At 46.3% G+C, this 14,078-nt stretch overlaps 1 protein-coding gene across 2 annotated transcripts in view; it reads right to left on the reverse strand.

Moving 5' to 3' along the window:
* Positions 1-303: 303 nt before the first annotated feature.
* The window catches only part of pabpn1 (poly(A) binding protein, nuclear 1), a 36,165-nt gene continuing 22,390 nt past the window's right edge, over positions 304-14,078 (reverse strand). The window contains exons 5-7 of one of the 2 annotated variants that reach the window (XM_084326165.1): positions 13,723-13,810; positions 12,812-12,966; positions 304-884 (exon numbers count right to left, since the gene is read on the reverse strand). In XM_084326165.1, coding sequence (XP_084182291.1) covers positions 695-884; positions 12,812-12,966; positions 13,723-13,810 — 433 coding nt within the window. In that variant the 3' untranslated portion in view covers positions 304-694. Of the gene's footprint in view, positions 2,075-12,811; positions 12,967-13,722; positions 13,811-14,078 lie in introns of both variants that reach the window. The other variant, XM_084326166.1, reaches the window with a different exon arrangement.

The following is a 14,078-nucleotide window of genomic DNA, read 5'->3' on the forward strand; positions in this document are numbered from 1 at the left end:
TCCATTATGAAACCCCCGCTGTCCTCTGCCACACTTGGTAACTTCCGAATCTCCCCTCCAGAAAGGATTAAACACCAGTACTGATGTTGCAGCCTAGCGGTTAACAGACTCACACAAACACGGTCTCATTTTTACACAATGTCTTTATTTTTTTTTCTAATTACAGACTCATGGGTTAAAAATAAAAATAAAAAAAGCAAAACATCTTTTTTCTTTTTTTAAACCCTCCCCCCCCCCCCCCGTTTTCAATAAACCAAACCGCTCCACACAAACCCCTCCCCTAACCCCACCCCCAAAATAAAAGCTCCGCCCCCACTCCAAGTATTAAATTAATAATCAATGCCGTTAGCCCCTCCGGTCCTCTGGAGACAAGCCGTGACTGCACTGACGCGTGGACAGAGACCAAGGGTCCTTAAGGGCCCAGGTAACCCTAAAAAACACCCCGTTCTCTGCTCCTGCCTTTCTCAATCTCTCACAACGTCAACTTGCCTGCCTCGCTCATATCTTGGCTTCAGCTCTCTCTCTATAAATTATGTGTTGGGTGGCCGATTGTGTCACGAGTGGCGTCAGTTTATGTGTGTCTGTCAGTCTGTCTGGCGTGTTCATCTGTATGCATGTTCATGTACCTCTGTGTTTTATATCTATGTGTGCGTGTGTGTGTGTGTGCGCGCGAATAAAGTGTTAAGCGACAACATCAGCGTTTGTTGTTGTAGTATATGCCCCCCGCAGCGGGCCTGTGGTCCCCCTGCCCCCCGCCCCCCCACACTGACAGGATGGGGTGAGTGTGCATAGCGGGAGCAGAGAGAGAGAGAGACGCCGCTGAGACATTGGGCGGGGGCGCCGCCACCTGTGGGGGGGTTGTCAGCCTCCACTGGTCTTGAAACCTGAAACGACAAGAAGTGGTCTAATATACAGAGAGAGAGGAGGGGTGTGGGGGAGGAGGGAAGACAGGAAGAGAGAGAAAGGCAAGGGGAAGGAACGGAGGGAGGATGGGGGGGAAAAAGCAGGGGGAGGAGTGGAAGGATAAAAAAAAAAAAACACTGAGGTCCCTTAAAAAATGAAAAAGTATGCAGAGATCTGGTCATGCCATGGTGGGGGTGACGGGTGTAATGGGCTAAAGGCGGAGCTACAATCAATTAAAACCCCCCAAATAAAATGAATGTGTGGCCCCCACTAATGAACACTGGCCTCTGTTTAAAAGACAGAGCGAGAGCGAGAGACAGTGACAGGTGTGGGATGGACAGGAGAGGGGAGGTGAGGGCAGGAAGAGGAGGAGCCAAACTGATGACAGCTGAAGGAAGGAGGGATGAGGGGGAACTGGTCAGAACGACAAAAGGCAGGGAATAATGATAATACCGAAACTTAAAAACACAACCAACTCATCCCTAGTGGAAGTTATACATATGTACGGTACATAAACAAAAATGAACATCGTAACCATCGCCATCGTAAGATATCCTTTTCTCGTCGATGTGTTTTTCTTTTCTTTTCTTTTTCTTTTTTTGCGAGCATTTGTTTGGGGGGGGTGCAGGGGGGTGGGAGTGTTGGTGGGCTGTGTGGTGATTGGTTGTTGTGAAGAGGAAGTGGTCACAGCCAGACTTAAGGACACATCTGCAGCCTGAGAGACAGCATCATCAAATCATCACGTAATCTCCCTCCCTCTCCCTTTTTTGTTTTTCTTTTCCCCAAAAAAACAATACAAAAACAATACAAAAAAAAAGAAAAATGAAAAAATGCCACCATATACATTTCTCCCCCAACGGCCAGCTTATACCTTACCAGGGGCGACCGCACCAACCTCCACACGCACCACGCTCACACACAATCGCACACTGCGGCCAGTCAGTCTCTCTGTCCAGAAGAACCGGGTTTGTTTTCTATTTTTTTTCTTTCCTTTTTTGTCTTTTTTTTTTCTCTTCTGGGGAGTTTCTTCCTTTATTGGGGGGAGGGGGAGGGTTGGGGAAGGGGAAGGGAGGGGGACTTTTTTCATTCTTTTTTTTTTCAATAGGAACAAAAAGGGAGGGGGGGGGTGTATTAGTAAGGGGAATACCACGCTGTTGTTCGCCCTCGGCCCCTGAAAGAGAGAGAGAAAAAGAGGGTGAGTTTTTTTCTGGTCGGTTTAAGAAGACGAACACCAAGTTTTAGGTGTACTAGTAGTATATATATATAAATATTGATATGTGTATGTATGTGTGTGCTTGCGGGTAGAGGAGGGGTCAGGTAGAATTACAATATTAGAGGTAAACTGAGCAGGTGGGGTGGGGGGGGGGGGTCTGAATACCAATATGTATAACTTAAGCAATTGTTGACCGATCTTCGTGATCTTCTAAACCATCTTAACGGTGTAACTGGGATCTTCCCAGGGCCAATGGGGCAAATCATGGTGGAATGATACGACTACAGCGCTACGAGGAAGCTGAAAGCAGCTTGGACAGCAGTATAATTTCAAGGTGATGTTGGTAGTGGTATTGGATCATTAGCATGAGGGTGTGTGTTGGGACAGTATATGGCATTCTCTCTCTCCCTCTTTCTCTCTCTCTGTGTCTCTCTGTGCGAGAGCCGCTTCTGAGGTCACTGCAAAAGAGGAGAGACCTTGAGGACAAACAGCATCACACATATACCCCCTGCAGGACAAGGGATGCGCACGTAAACACGTACACACACACAAACTCAATCACGTGCACATACCTAGGACAATTTTGGGGGGGGTGGGGCAGGACTGCATAATTTTCTGCCACACATGCGGGTTCTCTCACATAAACATGTTTCTTTCACACGGTCAAAAACGCACACGTCACAGCAATGCATTATCATATAATAAATTAAAATCTTAAATTAAATCTCCCATTCACATGCTGCTACAGTCGCTTTCTCAGTCACACCCTCCTTTCCCCATCATGCACACAGACACAGACTCTTCACACAAACATGCACGTTCTCTTTTACATAGAAACGCAAGCTTTCGCCATCACACACACACACACCCACACAACACCCAGTGGCCACAAACAGAGAGGTGACAATGGGGCTGAAACCAGTGACTAGATGCTGAGGTCAAAACATTACATCAGGCTGCAGGAATGAACCCTTCATTCTGGTAGTGAAGGCTGTGGTTGTAGGGGTGTATGTATATATATATATACATCACTATCGGTCGAGGAAAAACATTTAGAAGAACCTATAATATAAAGATATTTTCTCTTGTTCAGTCAAAACGAAAAGAAAATGTGATGCAAAAAATGTAATTATCACATGATCCAAGTGTTGTGAAATCCTCCCTAGACCATGAAGAGGTCAGTTGGTGTGCATGTCTTGATCTGGACTATAGGATATATGTGATCTGGACTAGGGATGCCCCGATCACGTTTTTTTGCCACCGATACCGATCGTCTATGAGCCATACCGGCCGATACTGATTGTTTTTGTTATACTGTAAAAACTGGGATTTGGGTTAATTAATATTTATTAAATAATTATTAGTAACCTATACATAAAAAAGACTACCGTTTGAAATCGAATTGAGCTGAATTCAATTAATTTGAACCATTTTCATATGTATTATCTGCGAGACAGTGCCAACACAAAACAAGTAGAAATTCTCCGCTCTCTCTAATGCAAGCAGCGTCTCTGTCTGCAATACATGACTGGAGCCATGTCTGTGTGTGACTCTGCTTTGATCCAATCACATTCCCCCACCCACAGTCTGCGAATCAGAGGCAGAGTAGGGCGGGTCTTCACGGCATGCTTGGTTGTCTCAACGACCTGGGGCAGTGTAGTGTATGGGTTAGCGGGGCTCCGTCGTCTCGAGTCAAGTACACTTAGTAAGTAACTTACTCTCATGCTCGCTCGCACACACGCTTTCTCTTCAAAATCGGCGAGTAGGAAGCATTATCGGAATTCCCCAATCTCATATTTATACTGATTATTGGCCGATACCGATCACTGGCCGATCGATCGGGGCATCCCTAATCTGGACTATAGGATATATGTGATCTGGACTATAGGATATATGTGATCTGGACGCGTGTAGCTTTATGCCAAGCAAGCAGTGCAAAAATTTATCGTAGTGGCATGCAGTAATGCGCCTTTCATTTTCCGCCGCCCAGCGCCCAGGTCGCGCGGAAATAGGCTGTCTATTGCCATTCTCTTTGACAAACTCTAACCTTAACCAGCTCCTTAACAACGCCTAAACTTAACCGTTCTAACCTTAACCAACTCCGAAACCATGCCTAACCTTAACCATAGAAATTATATTGCCATTCTCTTTGACAAACTCTAACCTTAACCAGCTCCTTAACAGCGCCTAAACTTAACCGTTCTAACCTTAACCAACTCCGAAACAATGCCTAACCTTAACCTTAACCTTAACCATGCCTAACCTTAACCGGCGAAATAACCTTAACCGGCGAAATAATACACGTTAAAAAAAAATCACGTTAAAAAATATTTTCGATGGGATTCGAACTCGCCAGCAAACAAGCCATAGGATCCACAGCCATGTGTCCTTGCCAATTGAGCTATTGGTAGATACTGAATATAGGGCGGTGACTTATATATATTGAGCTCCGCTCAAGGCGGGATCTCATGCGCATGCGCGGGCACCTCGCGCGAGCACGCCGGCGCACGCACGCACCTGAGCGAGCACGCCGCCGCCGGTGCACGCACGGTAGCATTTGTCTGAAAAGAAGGGCGCTTTACCGCACTAGCGTGCGGTGACGAATGCGGAAGCATTTTTGCACTGCTTGCTTGGCATTAACGTACAGGCGATCTGGACTAGGGCTGCACGATTTTGGGAAATAAACTAATTGCGATTTTTCTGACGGATATTGCGATTGCGATTATAATAATAAAAAAAATAAGCAGCCCCACAGAGGTTTATTGTAAAATGCGGCTTGCATCTGGGCTACGCGGTGGGTATTTTCGGGACACAGCCTGAAAATGTTTCTTTTTACCTGGGAATCGATACCGGTACCCAGCGGTACTTTTTTTTCTTCTGTACTTTACTCTCCCTCTCTGAAGTCTAAACTTCACAACACACAATCTAAAACCCCTTACCTCCCTCTCCCAAACTTCCTGGTTAAAAAAAAAAAAAATGCTAATTGCATCATTCCAAATCGCGATTTCGGTTTAAAATCGATTAAACGTGCAGCAGATATATGTGATCAGGACTATAGGATATACGTGATCTGGACTATAGGATATACATGATCTGGACTATAGGTTATATATGATCTGGACTATAGGTTACACGTGATCTGGACTATAGGTTATATATGATCTGGACTATAGGTTATACGTGATCTGGACTATATGTTATATATGATCTGGACTATAGGTTATATATGATCTGGACTATAGGTTATATATTATCTGGACTATAGGATATACGTGATCTGGACTATAGGATATATATGATCTGCACTATAAGTTATATATGATCTGGACTATAGGTTATATATGATCTGGACTATAGGATATATATGATCTGGATTATAGTCATGCGATCTGGACTATAGGATATATGTGATCTGGACTATATAACAAAGTCTCATTGCATATTCAATGAGAAGATACGCCCACATTGGCTCCATCACACCAGGGGAGTTTCTCACGCAAGTGTAAACATTTCGAGCGAACACCGTTCGTGTTTCCTAGAGTGAAGCAGCATGGATCCGTCTTGCCATGTTTGCAGCTTTCCGCCCACTTTGTATACCAAAGCGTCACCTCTAATTTTCGCTTCGTCTCATTTGATGAAATAACAGCCCATTGAGGGTCAATACCGTTACTTGAGTCACTATGAAACACTAGAACCCAGACTTTCGCCAAGCTGCTTCTTGTAACCAGGGGTGCCTTGCCCTGCTGCTAGGCCAAACCCCAGTGAAGAGATTGGCAGGGTTTAGGTTTCTTAATATATGTAGGAGTGCCTTGGGCGAGTAGAGTGATCAGAGAGATTCTGACCTTGAGGCTCCAACGTTCTTTCACGCAAAAAGCAATAAAAAAAGATGTAACATTTTCCTGGTGCTTATTAGAGAGTAGACTCTCAAAAAAGGGAATTTGAGGCAGAGGGGTTTGCCAAGTACAAGGCCAAAACTAAAACAAACGTCTGAGTGAGACTGAACGATGTTTCAGAGGGAAAAAAACTTGACATCCCCGTTCATCGTTCCATTACGCTTAGACTCTGCCTTGAAGGTCTCAACCAACTCCTCGTCAAAACAACCGGTGCTCCGTCTTATTTAACCCTTTCACTACCACACCACAGAAGGTTAACCCTTTCACTACCACACTACAGAAGGTTAACAGTCTGTAGTGTGGTAGTGAAAGGGTTAACCTGTGGTGTGGCAGTGAAAGGGTTAACCTTCTGGATTGTCACAGTGAAAGGGTTAACCATTCGGTAGCGAAAGGGTTAAAGATCAATAGTAACATTCTGAACTTTTATCAAAGCAGTGTTGAGCAAACAAAGCCGAGCGACCCGGAGGTTTAGCGGTGAGCGGGCTGATGGAGACAGAAGCTCTCCATTTCAAAGCGCTGTGCGTTGCGGGGGAAGTTGGCATCGCTAATCACCGTCGCCTGGCACCCTCTATCAACATGCACACAGGAGAAACACAACATGGGCCCACACACGGAGCTCCACAGTGGGGCTCCGGGGGGACGTCGAGGTCGCCAGGAGAAACACAACATGGGCCCACATACGGAGCTCCACCGTGGGGCTCCGGGGGGACGTCGAGGTCGCCAGGAGAAACACAACATGGGCCCACATACGGAGCTCCACCGTGGGGCTCCGGGGGGACGTCGAGGTCGCCAGGAGAAACACAACATGGGCCCACATACGGAGCTCCACCGTGGGGCTCCGGGGGGACGTCGAGGTCGCCAGGAGAAACACAACATGGGCCCACATACGGAGCTCCACCGTGGGGCTCCGGGGGGACGTCGAGGTCGCCAGGAGAAACACAACATGGGCCCACATACGGAGCTCCACCGTGGGGCTCCGGGGGGACGTCGAGGTCGCCAGGAGAAACACAACATGGGCCCACATACGGAGCTCCACCGTGGGGCTCCGGGGGGACGTCGAGGTCGCCAGGAGAAACACAACATGGGCCCACATACGGAGCTCCACCGTGGGGCTCCGGGGGGACGTCGAGGTCGCCAGGAGAAACACAACATGGGCCCACATACGGAGCTCCACCGTGGGGCTCCGGGGGGACGTCGAGGTCGCCAGGAGAAACACAACATGGGCCCACATACGGAGCTCCACCGTGGGGCTCCGGGGGGACGTCGAGGTCGCCAGTGGCCTCGTTTCAGCACGGCACTAAAGAGAGATGCCCAGAGTACTCGTTCATCGCAGCCGTCCTCAACTAGTCAACTAATAGCGATGGGGTTTTCTCTAGGGCCGTCCCTCATATATCGTTCAGTTTGGTCTCAGTCGACTAAGACTGTTAATCGATTAATACGTTTTTACTGAATGAGTTATTTCCTGACCAATGATAAGCTCGTCTCTGGTATCTTATTGCACGTGTTGAAATCAACTAATCAATGTAGTCAACAGGTCCTGTGACTATTAGTTGACAAAGAATGTCGTTGAAGAAGACCCTTGATCTTTCCACTGGTCAACATAAATCAACAAATATGTCAAATTTTGTGTCCTACATGCAGAATAACCTCTTTAAATCTAGTGCTCCCACCTTGTGCTTATAATCTTTCATGAAATGACTCAATTTAGCATGAAAATAAAAATAAAACCACCAATACAGCGATAAACGGACGGCCATGAACCAGCCTGAGAACGATGTGACAAAAACGCACTCTTTCATTCTCATCGTCTAAAGAAGTCTACAGTACAAAAAAATATTAATAAACACATTATCAGGGTCTTTGATCCCATAGTGTAAACCAGGGGTGGCCAACCTTTTTTGAACCAAGATCTACTTTTTTATTTACCACCTAGCCCGAGAGCTACCAGCCAAAATTGTATATTGTAAGCCGTCATTTGAGGCTTTATAAAAGCAGCATAATGAACACAAATCTGTCCGTGCCGAGTCCGACCTCATCTTAAATAACAAACAGCATTGCTTGTTGTAGTTAACAAGGAGAGGAAGAGTTGATTTAGCAAAAAACATTTTTTTTTTTTTTTTAATAATCAAATTTTTTTAATCAAGATCTACTTGAAATCAGCCCGCGATCTACCTGTCGATCGCGATCGACTGGTTGGGCACCACTGGTGTAAACATATTGAGTTGGTGCTGGGAAGCCCCACTCTGGCCTGTAGAGGAATTCAGACTCGTGAGACGCACTCTGAGCCCTCTTGTGGAGCTCGGCAGAGGGGCCCGCTAACAGCTTTCTGCTGATTAATCATGAACCCCACCCCAAACCCATCCCCCTCCCACTCCAAACCCATCCCCCTCTCCCTCCCACCCCAAACCCATCCCCCTCCCACCACACACATATCTCACAGCCAGAGACCCACCACCATCCATGCCAGGATTTACATACATCCAGGGCAGGCTTCTGTACAGATCTAGCAGGGGTGGGGGTGGGGGGGGGGGCACTAATGTGTTACATAGGAACACAGTAAGAGCAGGCTGCGTGCTATCTCAGTAGCTACTGATGGTTATCCAAATACAGAGGCATTTCAATAAATACTCTAAGTGTTTGGGTTTCCTCTGAATGACCACAGGCATGTCGTTGGCTGTAAAAACCCTAGTGAGCATGTTGTGGATATAAGACGGAGAAGAAAAGAAAATGTGTATCTTTCCAGTTCAGGGAAACTAGTGGAACAGGAGCCAGACCAAAAGGTCACGGCCCCCCCCCCGGTTGGTCAGACACTGGGCCCCGGAGCCAGACTACACTTCTGTCAACGCGTGGTTCTGGGCTGAAAACAGTAAAAGACCTTGTGGTTCTGGGCTGAAAACGGTAAAAGAACTTGTGGTTCTAGGCTGAAAACATTAAAAGAACTTGTGGTTCTAGGCTGAAAACATAAAAAGACCTTGTGGTTCTAGGCTGAAAACATAAAAAGACCTTGTGGTTCTAGGGCTGAAAACATTAAAAGAACTTGTGGTTCTAGGGCTGAAAACATTAAAAGAACTTGTGGTTCTAGGGCTGAAAACATTAAAATAACTTGTGGTTCTAGGCTATACAGTCTAAATAGATGACCCCTCATTCAAGGGGTTCTAACAGGTAGCAAACAGCCTGCTCCTCACTCCATCAATAAGGCCTCCGTTTAAATGGTTCTGAAAACCCATAGTATAGGGATGTGACCCCTAGCCTTCCTACAGGCTGACTCACAGTCTCTGTCCCTCACTACTGACCTGAAGGAGATGAGTCAGTCTGTCTGTCTGTCTCTCACTACTGACCTGAAGGAGATGAGTCAGTCTGTCTGTCTGTCTGTCCCTCACTACTGACCTGAAGGAGATGAGTCAGTCTGTCTGTCTGTCCCTCACTACTGACCTGAAGGAGATGAGTCAGTCTGTCTGTCTGTCTCTCACTACTGACCTGAAGGAGATGAGTCAGTCTGTCTGTCTGTCTCTCACTACTGACCTGAAGGAGATGAGTCAGTCTGTCTGTCTCTCTCTCTCTACTGACCTGAAGGAGATGAGTCAGTCTGTCTGTCTCTCTCTCTCTACTGACCTGAAGGAGATGAGTCAGTCAGTCTGTCTGTCTGTCTCTCTCTACTGACCTGAAGGAGATGAGTCAGTCAGTCTGTCTGTCTGTCTGTCTCTCTCTACTGACCTGAAGGAGATGAGTCAGTCAGTCTGTCTGTCTGTCTGTCTCTCTCTACTGACCTGAAGGAGATGAGTCAGTCAGTCTGTCTGTCTGTCTCTCACTACTGACCTGAAGGAGATGAGTCAGTCTGTCTGTCTGTCTGTCTCTCACTACTGACCTGAAGGAGATGAGTCAGTCTGTCTGTCTGTCTGTCCCTCACTACTGACCTGAAGGAGATGAGTCAGTCTGTCTGTCCCTCACTACTGACCTGAAGGACATGAGTCAGTCTGTCTGTCTCTCACTACTGGCCTTGAAGGAGATGTGTCTGCCTGTCTGTCTGTCTCTCACTACTGACCTGAAGGAGATGAGTCAGTCTGTCTGTCTCTCACTACTGACCTGAAGGAGATGAGTCAGTCTGTCTGTCCCTCACTACTGACCTGAAGGAGATGAGTCAGTCTGTCTGTCCCTCACTACTGACCTGAAGGACATGAGTCAGTCTGTCTGTCTCTCACTACTGACCTGAAGGAGATGTGTCTGCCTGTCTGTCTGTCTCTCACTACTGACCTGAAGGAGATGAGTCAGTCTGTCTGTCTCTCACTACTGACCTGAAGGAGATGAGTCAGTCTGTCTGTCTCTCACTACTGACCTGAAGGAGATGAGTCAGTCTGTCTGTCTCTCACTACTGACCTGAAGTTGATGACTGTCTGTCCCTCACTACTGACACATTGGCAACATCTTGATGTACAGTAGAACCTCATTAATCTAAACCTCAAGAGTTCCCAACTGACTGGATATTATATACCCCCCCCCCCATCCAAGTAGGCTACTTCACATGGCTGCTGCATATTTAAACATGTCACTTTTTTATATATATATATATATATATATATATATATATATAAAAATAATTCTGCCAAATTGCACTTGGAAACGGATCTCAGAAGAAGTTCCATTGCGTTTTCACAGATATTTTAATAATCCAAATATCTCGGTCTAATGAATGACCTTCGTTTGAGGGGTTTGGATAAACAAGGTTCTACTGCAATTCAGTTTGCTTTATAGTCAGCTGGACGGGACACAAATAGTGTGGAAGGACACAGAAGCGCTTCTTCACTTCAATGTTAAAAGTTGGCTCTATAAATACCACTTCAAGAACCAAAAGTAAGTAAGCAGTGTTGGCATTCCCCTTTCAGGAACACATGCATGATGAAAGCAATTAATTACTGGCTAAATTGCTCATTTGCATTGATTGAAGATGGTTGCCCCGTCAATCATGTCCTTGAGGAATAATTAATATTCTCTAGTAATTCACTACAAGTGCTCTTTACACCCGACACACCTGGCCTAGCCGCTGGTTTAATGCATCATTAAGTTATTCCTCTCAAACCTCCTCTCCTTCTGTCCACTCGTCTTTCCTCACCATTCCATACCTACCCTCTCTCTCATAGCTGTCCTTGTCCTCTAGCTGTACCAATGTTCTCCCTCCTAGCTGTCTCCGTGTCCTCTCCTAGCTGTCCCCGTGTCCTCTCCTAGCTGTCCCCATGTCCTCTCCTAGCTGTCCCCGTGTCCTCTCCTAGCTGTCCCCGTGTCCTCTCCTAGCTGTCCCTGTGTCCTCTCCTAGCTGTCCCCGTGTCCTCTCCTAGCTGTCCCTGTCTCATCTCCTAGCTGTCCTCATGTCCTCTAATTCTTAAAATGTTGCTGTTGGTATTCATTATCGACAGACAAAAATGCTTGCATTATTGTTTGAAAACATAATTACACGCCACCAAAAAGACAAAATTATTACAGTTTAGTTTGGTTAGGAAAACAGTCAAAGACAACAGGAGTGTGCCCAACTAAAATATCTCCCCCACCAATGTATCTATGAAGCCACCGTGAACCCGCTGTGCCCAAAGTCAGAGCCTCCTTACAGGAGTCCAGTCCCGACTACCGTCCTATAGCCTTCCTCCAATGGCTCCTCCATTTCTCCTAGCCTTCTCTAGGAGGGAAAAACGAGGAGTGGACAACGTCACGCCAGATGCCGTCAGCTAGCGTGTCTGGTAAGAATCTTTTGCTGATCTCTTTCACATCCGTGACAAACTTACCAACACATTTCATACGCTTTGCCATCGAGACGTCTGGAAGGACGTGAGCAAGATTATGGCCGTCAATTGTCATCCGAATAGGCTGAAATTAGGCAAATGCTAATAAAATTTGATTAAAATAATTGACACATTACATCAAAACGGGCATAAAACCCTTACAAAACAAGTTCATCTTTTAGTAAAACTAGAAACCACCATGAATGATGCGCTTTCAGTTCACCTCATATCAATGTTTTATTTACTATATATATATATATATATATATATTTTTTTTTTTAAACAAGATAGGTCCGTGTAAGAAATTCACTGGAAGCAACATGGATGTAAAAGACAACGTGACCAGATCATTACGTGGCTCTTGGAGCGGCGCCTCTTTCTAGTCCCTGACCCGTCCTCCGAGGGGCAGAGCGTTCACACCATCATCACAACCCTTCTCTTTCTAGTCCCTGACCCGTCCTCCGAGGGGCAGAGCGTTCACACCATCATCACAACCCTTCTCTTTCTAGTCCCTGACCCGTCCTCTGAGGGGCAGAGCGTTCACACCATCATCACAACCCTTCTCTTTCTAGTCCCTGACCCGTCCTCTGAGGGGCAGAGCGTTCACACCATCATCACAACCCTTCTCTTTCTAGTCCCTGACCCGTCCTCCGAGGGGCAGAGCGTTCACACCATCATCACAACCCTTCTCTTTCTAGTCCCTGACCCGTCCTCTGAGGGGCAGAGCGTTCACACCATCATCACAACCCTTCTCTTTCTAGTCCCTGACCCGTCCTCTGAGGGGCAGAGCGTTCACACCATCATCACAACCCACCCGAGGCGAGAACACAACGCGTGCCACCAGCAGCATCTCGCAAGAGACACGGACGCACCATTCCGACGGATCTCGATGGCGTCTTCCGTTAGTAGGTCCTTCCCTGTGCTATCAGACTACGACCCCCCCGCCTCGCCGGTGTCAGAGTGAGTGAGTGAGTGGGTATGTGTGAGTGCTGTGCCCCCCTCACACCGCGTGGACGTCCCAGGGTCAAGCTCACCTGAAGGCTCGTCCTCTGCCTCTGGGTGGCGTGTAGCCGCTGTAGTATCGCGCCCGTGACGAAGAGAAGTTTCCTCCCCGTGAACGGAATCGCGCTCGAGGAAAGCCACGGTCTGTGGTGCTGATACCGGGCCTGTTTGTCCTCTTAGCGCCGACCTAGAGGAGGAGGAGGAGCGGGGAACGTGAGAGCGGCTGTTAAGATCACAGCTGTACGATATTATGGAAGACACACGACTACACAGGCAAGAGGTAAGATAAGATTACACAGCTGTACGATATGGAGATCATATTATGATTACTTTGAAAAGGGGAAACTGGTTTTTAGATTATGATCCAGGATATTATGATTACACCACAACAAGTGGAAGGCAGTTATCAGAATAAAGCCTACAATATGGACAAAATATCTTGGCATGGGGAAGCCAGCTGTTCGGATTAGGGCGGTACAAAATATCATACTACAATTAGTTTTTCGACATTGTAGTCACAATTTTGTAGACAATATAATTCACAATATATATATATATATAGCTAGATCAACAGGCACAAAGACTGGAAGATGTTATGCAGCATCTTCAAAGAATAGTTATTTATTTTTATAGTTAGTTTCATTGGTTTCATGTGATATTCAGATGTTTTTTTGGCCTGAGAGTTAAGAGCACAGATGAAACTGGAATATTTGGTTCTCTTGGTAATTACATTATACACATCTGCATAATTTAACCACAGAAATATTACATAACATCAAACGCATAGGCAACTGTGACATGCATCAAAAGTCCCTTCATTTTAACAAAACTAAATGTTGATTTAATGTTATCAAGAATTACCTACTTGGGCTAAAACAACCATCAGAATATCAAACGAGAAAGAAAGACGTCTCTACCGGATAAACCGGGGCTCACATCTCACCTTTATCTGCCTTCCTCGGAACAAGGACTCGTCCAAAGCCATGGCCGTCCGGACAGACTCCTTGTCTGCGAACTCTATATAGGCAAACCTGAGGGACACGTCGGGAGTAAAACAATCCCAACTCAATCAGCAATTAATTCCAGGGCTTTTCAGTCAGTCTCAACTCAAAATGTCAAATTATGAAAAATGCAAATGACAAGCGAGAGCTAGAAGACCTAGCCACCCCCCCCCCCCCCCCTCTTTATCAACCATGCAGCACATTCAGGCCAACGGCCATCAGGGGCTGTTTTTTCTATCTAATATAATTATCTTTTCTTTTTTTAACAAGTCGATTATTAATTTGAATACAGAATATT

This window comes from Notolepis coatsorum (assembly GCF_963971535.1).
Source record: "Notolepis coatsorum genome assembly, chromosome: 12".
Lineage (NCBI taxonomy): Eukaryota > Metazoa > Chordata > Actinopteri > Aulopiformes > Paralepididae > Notolepis > Notolepis coatsorum.